The 21,664-nt window shown below is 42.0% G+C and overlaps 1 protein-coding gene across 4 annotated transcripts in view; it reads right to left on the minus strand.

Moving 5' to 3' along the window:
* ppp1r12a (protein phosphatase 1, regulatory subunit 12A) overlaps positions 1-17,584 on the minus strand; it is a 75,207-nt gene extending 57,623 nt beyond the window's left edge. For 2 of the 4 annotated variants that reach the window (XM_062064696.1, XM_062064693.1), the window contains exon 1: positions 17,224-17,583. In XM_062064696.1, the coding sequence (XP_061920680.1) occupies positions 17,224-17,460 (237 nt within the window). In that variant the 5' untranslated portion in view covers positions 17,461-17,583. Of the gene's footprint in view, positions 1-17,223 lie in introns of all 4 variants that reach the window. The other 2 variants (XM_062064694.1, XM_062064695.1) reach the window with 2 other exon arrangements.
* Positions 17,585-21,664: the final 4,080 nt, after the last annotated feature.

The raw sequence follows: 21,664 nt of genomic DNA on the forward strand, positions 1-21,664 counted from the left end.
CTTTACGACCGGGTGCACTGATTTTCAAAGAACCAGCCTCACCAGGCACCAATGAACACCATGTTACACCTTTCCTGCTTATCAGCTCCCACACCGTGGTCGAGGAGCGCAGGGGAGACATTCCCTCCAGGGTTGATGTATTGTCGAGGATAACACCCTCCACTTTACCCGGCCGTGGGTTCCTACAGTTCCGCTCTTAGGTCGGAATGACGAGGCCGTCGATTTGTTACAACTCTTTATTTATGTTTTCCACCAAGCCAACCGGACATCCACCATGCTATTAACACTCCTGAACATGATAGAGCTCCCTCTCCTAACCTGCCCACTCACTTACACACGTCACATATTGCCATTCTTAAAGGGGAACACAGCTTATGAACATCATGAAGCCAGAGATGAACTGCTAGAGGCATTGAGTGCCACTGTATTAAATGACATTGAAACTAACTTGCAAAATTCTAAGTTTGTTGGCATTATTTCCCATGAAAGTGTAGATGTGGCGGTTTTTAAACGACTGATGATCTACATACAGGTGAGAATAATCAATTAATTTGTCACATGCCCTAGCACACGATTATCATAATTTCATGACCGAAGCAAAAAACGTTTTACACTTTTATACTGAAATAAATACACCTACAACTTATTGAATAAAATATAGAAATATAGAAGAAAATACCGGCAGTGGTAAAGTTTAGATCCATGAAGGAAAGAAGAAAGTGAATGAATGTTTATAACTGAATAAATTTACATATGCATAAAAATTTGTTTTCTTTTGTATTACTTTTTCAATTAAATAAGTAACGTTTATGACAACATTTTTCCAAAACACAATATGTGATGAAAATGTAAAACTAGAGATAAAGGCATCATCTCAGTGGCCTAGTGGTTAGAGTGTCCGCCCTGAGATCGGTAGGTTGGAGTTCAAATCCCAGCCGAGTCATACCAAAGACTATAAAAATGGGACCCATTACCTCCCTGCTTGGCACTCAGCATCAAGGGTTGGAGTTGGGGGTTAAAGCACCAAAATGATTCCCGGGCGCGGCGCGGCTGCTGCCCACTGCTCCCCAAGGGGATGGGACAAATGCAGAGGACAAATTTCACCACATCTAGTGTGTGTGTGTGACAATCATTGGTACTTTAATCTTAATCTTAATGTAATAAAACAATCTGACAAGCTGATACTATTAATGAACAAAAACACAAATATTAGTTTTTAAATATACAGATCCAGAATCTAGAGCATTTTTATTCTTTGGCAGCTTAGTCACGGATGACCATGCTGATTTATGCTCTTGGGTCAGACACTTATATCGATTTGATGTTTAATTTTCTATTTTATTTATTTATATTTTTTTCCTTTTTTAATGGTATTTTAATTATTAATAGTTTATTGTTTTTATTTAAATAGTTTTGTCATCCTATTTTAGTCAATTATCAGTAACATCTTTTCAGTTATAATGAGTGTTGTAAATATACAATGCACTTATTTAATTATAATTTTCACATTTTAACTTGATGTTTTGTTGATACGGTCCATTCAGGTTTGTTGACAAGGCTTAGCATGGCTGTACAAGCCAATTCTTGAGTGACAGTCCCTGTTGCATGTAGAGAGACCTGCTGTGCGATGGTAGTTGCCGTACGTTTCCTCCTGTCTCTCTTCTCCTCTGCAAGCTGGCCTCTCCTCAAATCAGCCTCTGCAATACCCCGTCTAACCAGCTGTCACGCCAAATTTCTTCCCCCTACAAAAACCTTCCCCCCACCCCATTTACTTCCGGGGCTGCGTCCAATAAAATCACAAAGTTGCCTGGGTTCCTTAACCGGCACGCGACTGTCCTGTTTCGCGCCTGTACAAAAAAAACCAAAAAACGATTTCTTCAGATTCCAGCAGATGTCAAATACGAAGTATCCTTCCAGCGACGGGCAGTCAAAGCCGAAGTGCTATCGATCGCTGTCAATGACGTAAGAGGAAACATGACCACGGAAGTAAATGGGGGGGGGGTTTGTAGGGGGAAGAAATTTGGCGTGACACAGCCTTGAAACCACATTGGGATTCAGGATAGCTACGATCTGCAAGTATCTGTAGCCTGTTTAGGATTATGCAAGCATACACCTTTCCAACGATGTTCAAGAGACAAATTCCTCTGTAGCTATTGCAGTCACTGCGCTCCCCTTTATTCTTATAAAGTGTCACAATAGTGGCATCACGTATGTCCTGAGGTACTCCTCCTTCCTCCCAGCAAAGACACAGTAATTCGTACAGCGGTTTAAGTAGGGCAGGCTTCCCTTGCTTGATAGCTTCAGGTGGAATGTTATCCTTACCTGGTGCTTTGTCAATAATTTTGGTCACAATAACTTTTATAACAAATGTTCATACTGTGACATCCCTATAATGGACAATTGTAACGTATTTGTTTCGTCGAATAAATTGATAAAAACAGCCCGACGTGACTTTTTTTTCTTACATTTTCAACTGTTTAAGACCTCGCATAATTAACGTTAATCTGTATAAACAACATGGGCCCGCCATTTTGGAAGCGCGTGTCAAAGGTTAACCGACAACGAGAACAGCCGAGTTGTTCTGCATCAGGGTCTGGAAGGACGTCAGGTGTTCGGTGAATTTAGGTCAGGCACATGCCCCCTAGACCGGACAGGTAGGCCAGCGTAAGGGAAACTATGCCCATTTTTTTTTCAGATAAATAAGTGTATGTATATATGTGTATATATATATACACATACATACATACATACATACACACACATACATACATACATATATATACATATATATATATATATGCGCGCCTTGGAGCCCCTGCCTCGAAAGAAAATAATGTTTGCCTTGGTGCCCTTCCAACTTGCCTTGGTGCCCTAAAATATGAGCCCTCCTTAAAGGCCTACTGAAACCCACTACTACCGACCACACAGTCTGATAGTTTATGTATCAATGATGAAATCTTAACATTGCAACACATGCCAATACGGCCGGGTTAACTTATAAAGTGCAATTTTAAATTTCCTGCTAAACTTCCGGTTGAAAATGTCTATGTATGATGACGTATGCGCGTGGCGTCAATCGTTGAAACGGAAGTATGCAGACACATTGAATCCTATACAAAAAAACTCTGTTTTCATCTCAAAATTCCACAGTATTCTGGACATCTGTGTTGGTGAATCTTTTGCAATTTGTTTAATGAACAATGAAGACTGCAAAGAAGAAAGTTGTAGGTGGGATCGGTGTATTAGCGGCGGACTACAGCAACACAACCAGGGGGACTGAGAGATGGATAGCAGACGCGCTAGCCGCCGAACTCACCTTAACTTCCTCCGTCTCCGGGCCGCCGACCGCATCTGTGATCGGGTTAAGTCCTTCGTCGCACCGTCGATCGCTGGAACGCAGGTGAGCATGGCTGTTGATGAGCAGATGAGGGCTGGCTGGCGTAGGTGGATAGCTAATGTTTTTAGCATAGCTCTGTGAGGTCCGGTTGCTAAGTTAGCTTCAATGGCGTCGTTAGCAACAGCATTGTTAACCTTCGCCAGGCTGGAAAGCATTAACCGTGTATTTACATGTCCCTGGTTTAATAGTATTGTTGATTTTCTATCTATCCTTCCAGTCAGGGGTTTATTTCTTTTGTTTCTATATGCAGTTAAGCACGATGCTATCACGTTAGCTCCGTAGCTAAAGTGTTTCGCAAATGTATTGTCGTGGAGATAAAAGTCACTGTGAATGTCCATTTCGCGTTCTCGACTCTCATTTTCAAGAGGATATAGTATCCGAGGTGGTTTAAAATACAAATCCGTGATCCACAATAGAAAAAGGAGAGTGTGGAATCCAATGAGCCAGCTTGTACCTAAGTTACAGTTAGAGCGAAAAATGATATGTCTTGCACTGCATTCTAGTCCTTCACTCTAACGTTCCTCATCCACAAATCTTTCATCCTCGCTCAAATTAATGGGGTAATCGTCGCTTTCTCGGTCCGAATCGCTCTAGCTGCATTGAAAACAATGAGGAAATGTGAGGAGCCTTTCAACCGTTGACGTCACGCTACTTCCGGTACAGGCAAGGCTTTTTTTTATCAGCGACCAAAAGTTGCAACTTTATCGTCGATGTTCTCTACTAAATCCTTTCAGCAAAAATATGGCAATATCGCGAAATGATCAAGTATGACACATAGAATGGAACTGCTATCCCCGTTTAAATAAAAAAAATTCATTTCAGTAGGCCTTTAAAGGCAACACTTGCCTTGACCTTAAAAAGTTAAAATTCCAGGCCCGCAATATTATGCTAACAACAAGCCCAATTACAGCTAGTATTTCCTTCGTGCACATAAGTTTCTCTCCATGCTTCACTCTGACACACAAAAACACGGTGTGTTCCAGACCAAGGGAAAACTAAACATCATAAACACACATACACTTTAACAACAGCAGGTAGTTACAATATGAATGGAGATATATATACTTTATTATTTAAGCACTATTGAATAGCGGCCACCGAAAAAAGACGGAACAGTGCCGCCCAAACCGGATTTTGTGATAACGTAAGCTATACGCACGGAATGTCTGGAGCAGAAGAAGCATGCCCGCGCTGTGGACGTACGTTGATGTATCCGAGATATACCCGCAGGCTCCGATCTTGAACATTTCAGATGACAGTGGCTTTTAAGGAAAATAATGCATAACAGGTAATATGTCATACTGACCACACCCCCACTGGCACAGGTATCTTGGCAATCTAGGGGAAACCCTGACCGGTATTGATTCAAAGGTGAACGGTACTCATCCCTAGACATAACTGCATTGCACCTTGCACTGCAAATATAGTTGTTTAAGACTTGATAAAATACTTCCCTGCTGTGGGATGTTACAATCTCATGCTCCTAAAAATGGAAATAAAAAATGCATTTTCCCACATCTATATTTATACCATTTACATATATTACCAAAAAGAGTACAGAGGAATACCGGTATAGATAAGGAATAGCAATATTGGTATCGGTATCGATAAACTCATAACAATATACATCCCTACTTGTGACGTCAGATTACTATAAAGTTGTAGTATAAATTATTATTATCAATTAAAAGAAAGGACAAGAGTTTCAAAACATTTGTAATGAATTCAACTAAACTACTTTTACCGGTTGGTAGCAGAATCATAAAGTTGGTCTATGCCTATGGAAAGCTGCCTCCAAAAGTCAGCTGTAATATTTGGAAGCTGTAGTGTGAAACAATTTAATAAACAATCTGAAACTAATGGTTGAATAAACAAACTTTTGGAACTGCACAGATTAATTTGGCTTTTCCTCCATATGTGAAGAAACAATATCTTGCCTTCTCTGGTAGGACAAGCTCCTAACCAGACTACAGGACAGCCCCGGACTAGCATACCAGTGGAGAAATTCCCAGATAAGTATTACTCCTAGCCTTGGCCCTTGAGGCTTCAGCGCTCTAGCCACGCCTGGCAGCCCGCGTCATCTGTTCTGCGGCGCACAGCCACTTCCACAAAAGGAATTCCTTCTTACCACCTCTGTGTGTTGTGGGTCTGCACGCGCACATGTGCGGGAGGCGGTTTGCTTGGGAGTTTTAACACAACCAAACAGCAGAACTGATAAAAGAACTGTGTGATGCAAAAGTTACATGTAGCGTGCATGTAGGAATTTACACAAAGACGTGCAGGAAGACAAAGAGTTCACAGCTCCTGTGCAGTTGGTCGGGTTCAGGAGGCCAGCGGCTACAAGGGGGAGGCGTCTAGCGCTCCAGGGCGACCAGCTGGGTCCCTCTACTCCAGATGAGCTCACTTATGAGCCCTAAAACACGCGCACACACACAGCCTTCTACTTGTAGCTACTACTGAGAACGACCATATAAGGCACTGGGATTCCCATGGAAAAAGAAGAGCAGGATTGAGAAGGGGAGGTGTAAAAAGGCCAGCAAGATTATACAACTTGCAAGTTTCACTTTGAGCCTTTCGTCTTCTCCTTCTCAGCAGCCAGAACAATAGACCCAAGCAACATGAAGCGGGGGCGAAGGGGCACGAGCGAAAAACCACGGCTGCTGACATTTGGATATAAACGGGGGCTTTATGCGAAGTTCGGCGACCAGTGACAGGTCGGGACTCAAAGTGGAGCTGCACGGAGCCACCGCTAAGCCAAAAGGCTTGCAACTGCAGAGGTTAAGTGGACAGTGTAGATGCCAGGGTCTGGCCTGCAGGCCCCCCTCGATTTACGACCATTAGCAGCGCCAATATGGATCCTCTCATTCAGCCAAGGCCAGCATTGAACAGAGTAAAATAACACCAGGGTGATATATAAATGGTGGAGGCGTGTGTGTGTGTGTGTGTGTGTGTGTGTGTGTATATACACGTGTCCGTGTTGGGCAAGCAAGCGATGATAACAGCAGAGGGAGTGGAAGGAGCAGCCTCACTAGTGCAGCCTCAAAGAGGAAATGAGAAAAATAAACAGCCACTTCCTGTTACTCTTTGGCCAGAAACACTTAGATCCCCTCCTACCATCGCTACCAATAAGTCCAGGATTGGTACAACATTTTAATGAGTTAAACCCCTCCAGGTGAAAATCAATGAAGTTGTTTTTTTCTCGGGCTGTCAACATTAACGTGTTAACGCATGTGATTAATAAAAATCAATTCTCAAATATGAATGAAGATTAATCATTTCGGGGTTAAGGCTTAACCCGGAAGACGCGGCCATTTGTTACACGGTCTGTGATTGCGAGGAGGGTTGGCCCATTTTGCTACAAAACAGAACCTTGGATAAAACTAAGGTACCGTGTTGGTATTGCAGGGACACACGTTTTTATCATCGGCGCACATCAAGTTTAAAATACCTGTGGTGAAAGCAAGCAGCCGTCACCGTCCTCAGCGAGCAGTGACGACTGCTGCCGGTCAGCTGGATTTGCTGCTCTGCTAACGCCGATAGCTACATGCATCCACAACAAGCAGAGAACACTACGCTGGCAAAGTTCACCGAGTCAATGTTGTCAACAAAAGTAGCACAGTTAAGTTAAACATATGCTTTTTCTAAACAGCCACCGCATGCGGGACATCTAACATCTGTGAGGACCAAGTCCTGCAAGAAATGTCATTCATATCACCACAGCTGATTCGTCGTACATACCTTGGAGAGGCACAATCACGGCAAAGATAAACCAACTGTACTACCCATACAAGAGCATTAACTTGCAACTATAGATTGAATGTGAATTTATTTTGCTTCCTGGAGAACGTTGGACATCTGTAAGTAATCACGAGCTGAGGTGGCATTGTTCCCAAAAAAAGATCAGCATTGTCATCTGAAAAAGGTAAACAAGCTTGTTTGTTTCAAAAAGTGTTTAAACTAAAGAAGAGTAAATATTGCACTGTTAAACTGTTTGAGTGTGTACTACATTATCTATTAGTAACTGTACCTTGTTTGCAAGATTATTGCAGACTGCATAGACTTTCAAAATGTGCACTTAATTTTTACTATACGTTTTTTCACCAGGTTTTGAGCAAATCAATGACTCGCAGTTCAGTAAAACATTGAAAAGTATTTCCTGTATGACTGACGACCAAATTGCATTTGTACCCAAATATTGGGGTATTTTCTTCAACAAATTTTACTCATACTAGCAAATAATAAGCTGTGATTGATCATGATTAATGACAGATGTAGAATGTGATTAATCTGACTTAAAAAATGTATCACTTGACAGCCCTTGTTTTTCCATAACGTTGATGAAAGCAGGTTAAGCTAGTGAAACAAAGGCGACAAAATATTTTGTTTTTCTGTGTTCTATGAATCGTATGTTGATTTGCTGCATACTAATGGCATACGCTAGAGGGGAGGGGAGCATGAATTATTCACTCAGCAATCAATTAACATTAAATTTAAGTGGAATCGTTGACCGGACTCAAGTGCTACAAAAGCACACTGAAGCAAATTAATTGGATTATAGTGTTGACAACACAGCTGTCTAAAATTATAAATATGTTTTAATGAAGTTAAATGCCAAATTCAATCATTGAAATGTCAAGATGTGTGTGTGTGTGTGTGTTTATCATATCGCCCTCTTATTTCACTGCCTGAGGACGCTGCCATTTTGAATAAGCGTGCCACGAATGCAACATCACCCTACTTCCACAGACAACGCACGGCTGGGGTCGGGCATTAAATGAGCTGGCCTTTCGGGAAGACAATGAGGAATTTACCGTTTCTACCATCCAGGTGTTTGCACTTCCAAGGCGGCTTGTAAAAAGCTTGGCAGCAGGCAGCTCAACAACAACAATAAGAAGTCACAAAATGTCAATCACCAAAGGTGTTCCAACACCAGATGATGTCGCTAAACTTGTCGCATAGTCGCTTTCTTTGAAAAAGAGTATAGGGTTTAGAATATTCACTCAATATTAAGGGTGTAACGGTACGTGTATTTGTATTGAACCGTTTCGGTACGGGAGGTTCGGTTCGGAACGGAGATGTACCGAAGGAGTTTCCACACGGACGTATTAAGTAGCGTACCGCACGTTATGTAAACAATGCACACCGAGGCACAATACACGGCATGCTAGCAATGACCGGGCTACTACAACATGTAAAAGTCAGAGCTGGAAAACCCTCCTGCCTCGTTAAGATCTCCCGTTTGGGAACACTTCGTCTTCGCGGTGCGATACAACAATGGAGGATGAGAGGTGGACAATACGAAAGCGGTTTGCCGACATTGTTCAGCAGCCGTAGGGTATGCTTCTGCCAACACGTCAAACATGCTAACCCATTTAAAGCGGCACCACCCCCAAGTGAACATCGCTTCAACGGAGAGAAAGGCGAGCGTGGTGCAAACAGCTCCCCACCGCATTCAAGCAGCCTCTCCTCGGCCAGTCAGACAGGGCTAAAGCAATAACACATGTTTTTATAGCAGCAGATTTAAGACCATATTGCATTAAAAACTAGATTTTGACCCACTTCTATGGTGGAAGAACAATGAACCCATATATCCTCTTACTGCCAAGTTAGCCAGGCACTACCTCGCCATACCTGCTACCTCCGTGCCCAGCGAAAGGGTATTCTCCACAGCTGGAGACATTGCAACTGCCACCAGGTCTGCTCTTTCTGCAGACAATGTGGATAAACTGATTTTTCTGGCAAAAAACATGAAGATTGAGTGAAAGTCTCCAGGGTTAAAGGCTGGGGGGGAAAAGAAAAGTTAATCTGAGGCTGAGTTGACTTGAAACTGTTTAATGTTGCACTTTTTGTATGTAGAAGAAAAAGTTTTGTCATTTTATTTAATCTGAGCAACTTAAAACAGTTTAATGTTGCACTTTATATGTGGAAATGTTGCACTTTATATGTAGTAAGGTTTTGTTAACAAACCAATTCTGACCCTTATCTTATTTAGTTTTTATTTTATATATGTTGACTGCATTAACCCTGGCAATTGACCCTGTGTGTATATGTATGTTATTGTTATGCTTAGCATTCATGACTGCCTGCTGTTGCACTGATCAGCCTAGTGGTGGCTCACATCCATCACACACAGAGCTATTTTAAAGCAATGTTAAAAGGATAAAGCCATTGTTTACACATTTTGGTAAATAAATAACCAGAAAATGTATATTTTGTTGTTTTCTTACTGTACCGGAAATGAACCGAACCGTGACCTCTAAACCGAGGTACGTACCGAACCGAAATTTTTGTGTACCGTTACACCCTTACTCAATATAGCAACAAAGTTGTTAAATTGGCAACACTGATCCCAAGCGGTGGGAAAAAACTTATTGATTCTCCGATGCATCACGATTAGAACGTGGATGATTTTGAATGAATGGACAAATGTTCTAGGTTTGGTTCCAACTAACCATGGAGAACCATTAGCAAACATTCTTTTAACGTGAGGTGTTAGCGCGGACACACAAAGGGGGGAGGAGGAGATGAAACGCTATGCTAGCCACAGCGCTAATTTAGCTTAATTGTGAAGTAGTGAAACAAAGAATAAATAATTTGTACATTTCAACAGAAGGCTAATAGGAAGTAGTGAAACAAAGAATAAATAATTTGTACATTTCAACAGAAGGCTAATAGGAACTGTGTCACAGCCGAGAGTAATCAGCTAAGGCAACGGGGGGGCAAAGTGTCTAAAAACATTCTGTGGTTTTAGAAGGCACAAAAATTCAATAAACAATGCCCGCTCGCAAAGTAGTGACGTTTATTTATTTTTTCACGAAGTAGGCAGCTACAGTTCTCATCTATCTAGTCTTTCATACACATATCTATGCTGTGCGCAGTAACATTCAAAAACTGGAAATGACAGTACTGCATACGATACATCAGTAGGCAAAAAAAATAAAATACTTAAATGAAACACTTGGAATAATAATATACAATACAGTAATTAAAGATGTGTAAATGATTTATAATCTAATCGCAATCGAATCGTGAGAGGCCCAAAGATTCCCACCTCTGCATCGTCTTATTCTCTGGCAGACCAGGTGCGTATGAGGTATGTTAAGAAGCAAAGTTACGATGCATACCGCCACCTAAAGTACAGACTTGTGACGACAGGCTAAAATCGCACAGTCTGACAGACTTGCAAAAAGAAAACAGACTTGATGCTACACATCTCAGGGTTAAAGGGGACGGTAGGGAAATTGTGTAGCAGTTTGAAGATCTGAAGTCATCCTGCAAACATTTCATAGCGGTGCAACGTAATACACAGCCTGGAGGAGGCATGCATTAATTAACCCACCGACCCACTTTTCATTAATTGGTACACGTGATAAGGATAATCTTAATTTACGGTAGGGGTTATTCCACTTTGGGGTCAGGTCAAGTCTGTGTCCACGTTGCCGAGTCAGCACAGCTAGGATGCGTAGCAGCAGGTTTGCTCTCCTGAGGAATTCTCCTTACGACCCCGAGTGAACCAGTTCCAACCTGCTGTGTCGTTAGCCGAAATACTTCAGAGAAACCTTGCGTTTCCAGATCCCCGGGTGCCTCCGGCAAGGAGCACCATTATGCATTCTCGCAGCGGTATCGGGAAGAAGAAATTTTGTTTGTTTCCGAGTGCATTTCTGAATAGAGACTTGATGTCGTCAGCGGCGAGTCACGAGCCAGCCGGTGACGACTTGGCGGCTCTTCGAGGCAAACATCACAGGGACTTCCTGCTGATGATTACGGGGTTGGTTGGGCGCCTGAATGAGACGGCGAGCAAGGCCGGCTCTACAAGGAGAGACCTACCAATTACAGACGGGGCGAAAATGCATGCTTGTAAAATGCACACGCTTAGTCATCGGATAGGTGGCTTCAAGTCTAAACGAAGATTACAAACATTTGTCTTCCTTTTGACCATTCGCATTCAAGTGTAATAATAATAATGTATACCAATTAATATACATGCTAGATCCTACCGTTAGTTCATATACAAATTATAGGCAGACATTCACTTGCGGTTGACCTGTTTTGTTGTTCAAGGCAGCACAGTTAATGTCATAAAATTATGACGGCTGGCCTTTAGAATGAGACAGAAGGAAGCAAAAATATCATGTATATTGTTGTGTGCAGAACCGCAGATACAAAGTCGGGTAATTAGCTTAATTTGCAAAAATAGAGCCAATGGCTTACAGTCTGGCAGACGATTGAGGGCAAAACAAAGTGTGTTCAAATCAAGACTGTCTAGATTCCAGTCCATAAATTATGGAGGTGCACCTTTAATGTATTCTGCGAAATGCACCAGTGGCTCTTGGCGACTGTCAGACAGCCTTATCTTGTTAACTTGTGATAATGTGGGAGGAAGCTCAGGATAGATAAAGAAGGGGTCAATGAAATTTCAAAACATTGCTGCCTTTAATCAAATCCAGCAATCAATCAAGTGTCCGTCTTCTTTTGTCTTTACAATAGTAAAACGTACTTATATCATTAAAGCATTCCATTATTGTAACTTTGTAGATAAATGAGGTATTAGAGAGCACTCATGTTAATTTCTAAAGCTACATCAACTGGAGATGTTGATACTAAGGACCGTTTGCAGTGGCCCCACTTGGACTGATATGTTCGCCAAAAGTTTGACGCGGCTTTAGTATACCGTCTTAGTTACTGTTTAGCCAAACATTGCGCCTCAAAACTAGTCCTTTTGCACTTATATTCAGTGGACTCAAGTGACCCAGGATGTCATCACTTGTTAAAACTTTGTAGTTTTTAGCTACTAACACACTTGAACTTAAAACTATCTGCTTCATTTATTGTGCTTGACAGGAAAATAATCCACCGTGGGGCCAAATAAAGTTGCCAGGGAAAGAAGGTGAGAAACAATATGTAATTCAAGAACTCGCAAGAAAGAACAGAAAGGTAGTTTTTTGTGGCTTTCCCATTCTCAGTCTCCGCTCATCACAAAGAAGAGTCTTCTATAGATAAATGTGGAAAAGTGAAAGTTTTCATTTATACATTTCATTCGTCATTTATTCGTATTTCATTTTTATTCCTGCATATGAAACTATACAGTGTGGATGTGGATCGAACAACTCAAATTCAATTTGGATTCTTGCGATGATTCGATTTAGAATCCATTCTCGATACAAACCAATTCTCACCATTCTTATTTGGTATTAGACAATAATAAAACCTTTTCAAAAGGAGGTTACAAAAGCGCCTCTTTTAGCTGCTGCCGTATGACGTACACATGCAGTAAAGTAAGCGCGGAGATGGCCTAAAAGACCACCTTTTAAAAAAATGTTTCAAATATTTTTTAACTATTCAGAATCGCGATTCTGATGTAAATATACTCTTTTCCAGCACCCTCTTCTTCCAGTTATACCTTATTTGTCTGTGGTTGATTGGTTCCGGACCTGAACTTATATGAATTTCTGCAAAGTCTAATCATTTTTTTTTGGAAATCAAAATCAAAAATGACCTAAATACGGTTTTGAATTAACATTTTGAGGGCCCTATCGGCATCCATCCATGTTCTACCGCTTGTCCCTCTCGGGGTCGCGAGGAGGCTGGGGCCCTTTTGACATGAATTATCCATATAGTTGCTTTTACACTTATTCCTATATAGTAATGCTGCCTGAGGCTGAGCCAATCAGTGGCCTTCAAACTCTAATTGGTTTGGTCTCATCCACTGGCCAATATTACTGCAGTTTGCCATTTTTATGCTTAAAATGCTAAATTTAGGCAAAAAAGTAGAATATGGTTTAAACGGGACCTAATTTGCAAAACAAACTTTTCTTACCTATTGGTGTCTGTTTTTGTGTAATTGGGATGTGCATGAGTCCCGAAAATGTAAAATCAAACCATGTAGGCCTTGTGGGGATATTTAAAAAACAAACTTGCCTTGATTTTTACTTTCTACAAACGGCCCGTTTGGAATTTGCCCAATTTGTGACGTTTTCCCCAGTTGTGCGTCAGCGGATAGCTCAATTTGGTAGAAATTTACCCGAACATCTTTGCGCGAGTCCAAAGCTGTAGTCAATAAGCTCCTTTTTTTCCTGTAGCCTATTGTTGTGGGCCAGACGGGCACATTCATGCATCCACTGTTGCCATTTCTGATAAAAAGTTGAGTATAGTTCCAACTTATCGGTCAGTAGACTCCATATGGAAGCGCTAAAAACTGCAACAAAGATAGCGGGAAGAAGATGCAGTCAAGGTGGAGGCAAGTAAATAAGACCGCTGACAAAACAGCGCATCCTGAAGAGACAGTCAAAAAGCAGTTTGAAGATAGTCTGTAAACATAACCTATGCAACATTTTGAACAAAAAAAACAACATTTCATGTTATGTAGACCACAACGAAATGTTTTAAATGTAGAAAAAAAATATCATTAGATGACCCATTAAAAAAAAATCCTCAAAATGCAAACTTTGGAGGGCAATGTTGCGAGAGTCGATATTAATTATTCCCTATCAAATGTACAATGTACAATATATTGTCAGGTGTCTGGAAGAGATGAATTGGATTAAATTGTTTTGTTATTGGATACATTGCTCCAGTTTTCATTCAATTTTTAAAGTCAAGCTTTTACAACCTCTGCTTTCTCATCTGGACATCTTTGCCAGGAGTGCAACAAAACCCAGTGCTCATCGTGAAAATACTTTAAAGACATCAGCATGTCACCTTTAAAATATGCAATTCTCTAGTATTTACTGAGAAGTGAGCCTGGGGGTTGCTTATGAGGCACATCATTAAGCTTCAGACCTAACACATTTCAGGTGGTTACAGGATGCTTGAAAGTGTCATGTAAAACAGGTAAGAGCAACCTGTTGGTTTTGTTATAAAATATCACGCACATGTTTTGCACATCTCAGCCACTCAAAAAATAGCTAAACAATACATGATTGGATACATGTCAAGTTGGTTATTATTAAACCACTTGTGGAGGGCAGTTAAAGTTAGCCCAGCAGTATTCTGCTTCAACTGTTTATGTGGAATTAATTCAACAACCGATGAGTCAGACTCTGGTGGCCGCCACTGGCCTGGACAAGAGGCTCATGGACGCCTCGCCATGCGCTGCCGCATGTGCCTCGACGGTTCCATGGCAACTTTCAAGAGCTTGAATCATTTCTAGCTGCCGAGCTCTGCCAAAGACTCTCTTGCTCTCTGCGTTCAGTCGGTTACGCAACTGCCACTCTGTACATGCAAATCCACCGACACCAGCCGCTAGCAACCTCGCAGACTCGTCGTCATGGCGACAGCTAGAGATAAAGTCTTCCAGGGACATAACGCAGCGAGTCGTTGAATCGGGTCCAACAGCGTTGGCCGGGGAGGTCGGGAAAAGGCAGTAGAGGGAAGCCGAGAGTTCAGGTGTGGGTCAGTGTGGAGATTTTCTTGGTTACCTCCACGCTAATTGGCTTGGTGGAGCTCAGTGGCCTGGTGGTATTGGGACAGGCCAGTCGGGAGGGGGGTGAAGACTCGAGGGGGAGGGGCTTAGGTGACAGCTGAGGAATGTCTGCTCGCTCGCTCTTTGCCATGGTTTCCAAATACTGTCATGTGAGGAATGCAGAGGCCGAGGCGACAGCACTCGGAATGCTGCGCTCCTGAGACCAGTTTAGCAAAGAGAGTTCAGAATATCTGCAGTTCAACGGCGTTGGTCTTTCACTTTCACATCCTCTCTGCGGCGCACCTGAACCAGTGTCCTTCGCGTGGCAGAATGGAAACTGCTGGTAAAAGTAGACACGTTCTATTATCATCGATGGGTCATTCCACAGAGAGTTCTTATTGGAAATGACAGAAGGCTGGTGACTTCTGTTCAGGCCCTATACTACAAAGCGTTGCCACCGACTGAGTCATCGCCAAACTTAGCATCATCCCTTGAAACCCAGTCGGGGAGAACTTGCGGCAACTGTATTTATAACCCTGCCCCGGTCAACAGCTTTTGGGATCGCGGCTGCGTGCCCTCATGTGCTGAAATGACGCGCTCCACAACAAAGCCGGGAGTCACTAAAACGCCTTGAACAACATTCTTCCAAAAGATCCAATACGAGTCCTGTCGGTAGTGACAAGACGAAAGAACACAAATTCCCGTGGTAGCACATTAAATAGACCCCCAATGAGGGATTAGATACACCACTCAACACACTGCAGACTCCCTTCTCCAGGGATGGTTACATCTGTGGCGCCCATCATCTAAAAAAAAAGGCAACATTTCTACCCAATGACTTTTGCCTTAAGAAGGAGGCAGGTCAGGTATGTAGATTTGCTATTTAAAAAACATTTTCATGCAAGAGTATGCAAACTATGAGTACATGATGACACTCCTGAACGAGTCATGTAGGTATGAGTAATTCAGTTGACATTGCTACATATTTATGCGTAATTTATCACGTGTAACACCGCAATTATTGCGTTAAGGTTTTATCACCTGTTTTCCAACAGATTCAGCATCAAGCTCAATTGATCATGAGCTGCTTGTTAAAATACAGGTACCAGTGCTGTTTTGAGTGCAAAAACAGTGTTCTGTTATAAAAACAGATACTCTGCAAGTGGTAACAGATGTGAAGACCTGTTGATGTGCAGCATCTTCAACCGAACCCTGCAAGTTCAATTACAAAGTGATCAATGAGAATATGACAAATACGCATATAACTACAAATGACATGAAGTGCATATTGAGGGTAAAGCAGGTTGTAATAATGTATGCAAGCAGGAATTAAATAACCAAATAAAAAGGTTTTGCACATCAGTGAAGCCATTATCAGACTCTCCCTAAGTCCCAACTAGCATACTTTTACAATCACTCAAGGTGTAAAAACGAGAAATGTTATCATATTTGGGCTAAGCATAAGAATGCAATGAGTAAATAGTGACATTCGTCAGCCCAAAGAGCTGCCATTTCATCATTGCACTGCGAGCACGGCGGCTAGCAGCGGGAGCTAGCAGGGGGAACGCTGACATGTCCGTCAAATGAACACAAACTTCACAGTTCGCACAACACACGACTTCAAGTGACGAAGCTCTGCAAAGACAAATGACTACACCGTTATAGCTACTCCCACAAAAGCCTCGTTTATGCATCGATGGAAGCTAACTGGAGCACCATCCACAATGCTAACGTAGCATTAGCATCATTTTACTCGCTAACGGTGCAAATTAGTGATTTACCAATAAACTGACCCAGCAGCGTGCAACGTTTAATAATAACACAATGAATCATGTGGTTGCCACACGACACAACACAACACAAGCCCATGCTAATGACGTGTATGTCCAACTAGCGTGGCTAACTACTAGCTAGCTTCCTAGCAGCAGTGCAATGGAGGATTTATCAACAAACCGACTTTAGCCGCCAGCTAGCATGTAACTTTTCCATTTAATGACGCCTTAGGAGCGACACAAAACCACCGCCATTGCAAAAGCAGCACGGCCGAATAACGACGACAAATAACCGACAACACACTGCTGGGGAGCTGCAGCATTACAGCAATTAGACTGCGCCCGCCGACTCTGTGTATAGCCTGGTGTTGACGGCCATGAAGTAGCCCCCCGCACGCAAAAAGGCACCGAGCCGTTAACTTTGCTGCTTGTTGTGTGCACACAAGAAAGTGATCATTCAGACCAATTGATAAATATCTGAATATTTCCCCATCAGAACAGAGGGAGGAAGTTGTGGTGCAAGCGAGCGGTTGTGCTAAAGTAGGTAAACAACGGGAGAATGGCTTCCACTTGACAGGTGTTCAAGGGACATTTGTACCCCCGAAGGGAGCTCCAACAGGCGGCCTTGCACACCCCTCACCGGGACGACTCACCTGGTGGAGGGCGGTAAGACCGTCGACGTTGGCGTAGTTGATGTCGGCGCCGCGGTCGAGCATTCGGAGCACCTCCTCGGTGTCGCCGCTGGAGCAAGCGGCCAGGAACACGGCGCCATCGTCGAACTTCACCTTCGTCTTCTTCTTCTTCAGGATCGGCGGCTCCAGGTCTGTCTCGGAGCCCAGCCACCGCTTCAGCTGCTCGTTCCTCTTCTGCTTGGCGTCCGCCATCTTCATCCCCCTCCTGTCTCGGGCTTCTTATCTTTCTCCGAGAGAGGATATACTTTATAGTGGCACTATCCCACAGCGCACTGGGGCGTGGGAAGGAGGAGAAGGAGGGGAACGACGGAGGAAGGGGCGGGGGGCAAACTCGTCACCGCGAGAAGAACGCGTCTGGATTGTTGGCAGCATGTCTCGCGAGATCTCGATCGGAGAAGCTGCAGTGTGACATCACCATCAATGGTTTATGGAGAGAGAGAGAGTGAGCGAGGTAATCCCTCATAGACACCAAATAAGACGACAGCGCTTGGAAATATTACGTAACACCAGTAGGCAGCGTTATTACGTATAGTCGGGTATTTTTATTCCATGCATGCATTTTTTCTATATTCTATATTTTAGGAGTGTGCTGGAGTATATGAGTACGCCCTGGATTTTTCCCTCGTATTTTTCTATTGTCTAATACTGCAAAAAATCCCAAATGTCCAGGATTGTTTTCTCACTCAAAACATTTCCCACATTTTTGAACCGATTCAAACTATTCCACTATATCCTGGACATTCCTACTAGCCTTTTTCAAAGTTCCAAAAAATTCCAGTTTTTCCCAGAATTCTCACTTTTCAATATCACTGCTCCATCTTTTATTTTATTTAAACTACTTCTCCCATTCTCACACCTTTCCAACATTCTACCAATAAAACATTCCAATTATTTTTTTTACAGTACACCCGGAGAGTATTAAAGTTAAAGTTAAAGTACCAACATTTGTCACACACACACTAGGTGTGGGGAAATTAACCTCTGCATTTGACCCCCTAGGAGGTGAGGGGAGCAGTGGGCAGCAGCGGTGGCGGTGCCCAGGAATAATTTTTTTGATGATTTCACCCCCAATTCCAACCCTTGATGCTGAGTGCCAAGCAGGGAGGTAATGGGTCCCATTTTTATAGTCTTTGGTATGACTCGGCCGGGGTTTAAACTCACGACATACCTATCTCAGGGCAGACACTCTAACTTCCCTTTATTTTTTGTTATGTAATAGCCTCATTCCAAAATGGAATACATTAATTTTGTCCTCAAAACTCTACACTCAATATCCCATAAAGACAATGCAAATTTATTAAAAATAAAAACTTGAGAAATCACATATACATAAGGATTTACAGCCTTTGCTCAATACTTTGTTGATGCACATTTGGCAGCAATTACAGCCTCAAGTCTTTTTGAATACGATGCCACAAGCTTAGCACACCTATCTTTGGGCAGTTTTGCCCATTCCTCTTTGCAGCACCTCTCAAGTTCCATCAGGTTGGATGGGAAGCGTTGGTTTTCATCCAAGATGTCTCTATAGATTACTGCATTCATATTTCCCTGATTTCTGACTATAGTTACCAGTTTGTGCCGCTGAAAAACATCTCCACAGCATGATGCTGCCACGAGCATGCTTCACTGTAAAGTTGGTATTGGCCTGGGGATGGGTGGTGCCTGGTTTCCTCTAAATATTAAGCCTAGCATTCACGCCAAAGAGTTCAATCTTTGTCTCATCAGACCAGATAATTTTGTTTTTCTCATGGTTTGAGATTATTTCAGGTGCATTTTGGCAAACCTTTACGAAGAAATGGCTTCTGCCTGCCCACTACACCATGCAGGTCTGATTGGTGGATCGCTGCAGAGATAGTTGTCCTTCTGTAGGGTTCTGCTCTCCTTACAGAGGAATGCTGTCTCTTGGACAGAGTGACCATTGGGTTCATGATCACCTCCCTGACTAGGGCCCTTCTACCCCGATCGCTAAGTTTAGATGGCCGGCCAGCTCTAGGAAGAGTTCTAGTGGTTCCAAACATACGGATGATGGAGGCCACTGTGCTCATTGGGACCTTTGAGGCAGCAGATATTTTTCTATACCCTTCCCCAGATTTGTTCCTTGAGACAATCCTGTCTCAGAGGGCTACAGACAATAACTTCAACTTCATTTTTGGTTTGTGCTCTGCCATGCACTGTGAAGTGTGGGACCTTATATATAGACAGATGTGTGCCTTTCCAAATCATGTTCAACCAACTGAACTTGCCACAGGTGCACTCCAATTAAGCTGTAGGAACATCTCAAGGATGTATCAGTTGAAACAGGATGCACCTGATCTCACGTTTGTATTAGTAGTATGATACATTTCAAGCAAGTTGTACATACATTTGTACACTGTAAAAATGACAATAGATTTTACAGTAAAAAACAAAACTGGAAGCTCAGTCGCCAGAATCTTAACGTTATAAAAACAAACTATTATACCTGTCTATGAATGTTCTCATTCATCCAGGTCACAGTCATCTCAGGGCATTCAATCGATTGCAACTGGACTGTTTGGTTTGTCTTAGAAGACGTTTTGTCGCTTATCCGAGCATGAACCGATGAAGCCTACTCGGATGAGCGGCAAAACGTCTTCTAAGACAAACCAAACAGTCCAGTTGCGATCATTTGAATGCCCTGAGAAAACTTTGGTACCGTATTTTCAGTTGCAGTTACACACCATAACAACAATAGATTTTATATTCAAAAGGAAGTTGTCTTGTTTTTATGCTGTCAAAGCCAACATAGATTGTGGTAAAATTCTGGCAACTCATCTGCCATTTTTTTGTAAAGTATAAAAATATATAAAAATATATGTAACATATATTTTAAAAGTTATTAAGTGTACCGGTACGTAAACAAATATTAAAGAACCTTTTTTTTTTTTTTAAATGCATCGCAATTGTCTAATATGCAGCGAATCCATATACATTTATAATCATATATTATTAAAGGGCTTTATAAATAAAGTTGGTATGGTATGGTATGGTATTCACTGTTACATAGCCCTCTGAGGGCAGCCATAACTGCGATGTGGCCTTCAATGAAAACGAGTTTGACACTCCTGCCTTAGAGTCATGTATTTGTTTTACTTGACACTTAGTAACTGCATGTAAGAGCCTGGTACTTGAAGCATGCTCAGGTTATCATGCTAGCTTTTTACCTTGCATACTTATGTTTTTAATGCAAGCTTTTTAACTATTTGTTCAGGTATACAGAGTCAAATATTTTGGTGTATTAATATATTGACTTTTAGAATGCTAATGTTAGCATGCTAGCTTTTTTAGCTAATGTTACAGGTATACACCTCAGAATCTGCTACTTGACGCATGTTAACATGAGTTATTTTACAAATAAACACCTCAGAGTCATATATTTTGGTAGTTGGCACATACTAACTGTTAACATGCTAACCAGCCTTTTTAGCGAATTTTGTAGGTCTACACCTCAGAGTCAAATATTTTGTCATTTCACACGTTACCTTTTAGCATTCTAAGTAATGTCCGATCACTACCTTATAAAATTTGAAGTTCTGACTCATTGTCAAACAAGCTACTAATAACCAATGCTTTAGCAGCCGCAACATTAATGGTGTCACAACTCTTGCTGGCCTACTGCCTTCGCTAGTGGCACCATTACCAAATTATGTGGGCTCGATCGATAACCTCACAAACAACTTTAACGACGCCCTGCGCTAGGCCATTGATAGTATAGCACCACTAAAGCTAAAAAAGGCCCCTATACCACTTGGTTCACAGAAGAAACAGAACTCTTAAACGTTCATGTAGAAAGCTGGAATGCAAATGGCGTGCGACTAAACTTGAGGTTTTCCATCAAGCATGGAGTGATAGATTAATAACTTATAAACACGCGCTTACCTTAGTTAAAAGTAATAACTACTCCAATCTCAACCGCCTCAATAAAAACAATCCGAAATATTTGTTCAATACAGTAGCATCACTAACCTAACAAGGGACTCCTCCCAGTAGCTCCACCAATCGGCTGATGACTTTATGAAATTTTTTACTAACAAAATTTAACTCATTAGGAAGGAGATTAAAGATAACGCGTCCCACCTCCAACTGGGTTCTATTAACGCACATACGAATGTATGTACGACGAATATTGAGCCCCAAAATAATCTCTCTCTTATTGAAGAAATAACATTAGAGGTACTGCTGCGACTTGTAAATGGAACAAAACAAACAACATGTTTACTTGACCCACTTCCTGGGAAACTTATCAAGGAGCTGTTTGTAAAATTATGACTATCAGTACTAAATATTATCAACTTATCACCTTCCTCTGGTACTGTTTCCCTAGCATTTAAAAAAGTGGTTATTCATCCTCTGCTCAAAAGACTTAACCTCGATCCTGACCTCA

This window comes from Entelurus aequoreus, linkage group LG12, assembly GCF_033978785.1.
Source record: "Entelurus aequoreus isolate RoL-2023_Sb linkage group LG12, RoL_Eaeq_v1.1, whole genome shotgun sequence".
Lineage (NCBI taxonomy): Eukaryota > Metazoa > Chordata > Actinopteri > Syngnathiformes > Syngnathidae > Entelurus > Entelurus aequoreus.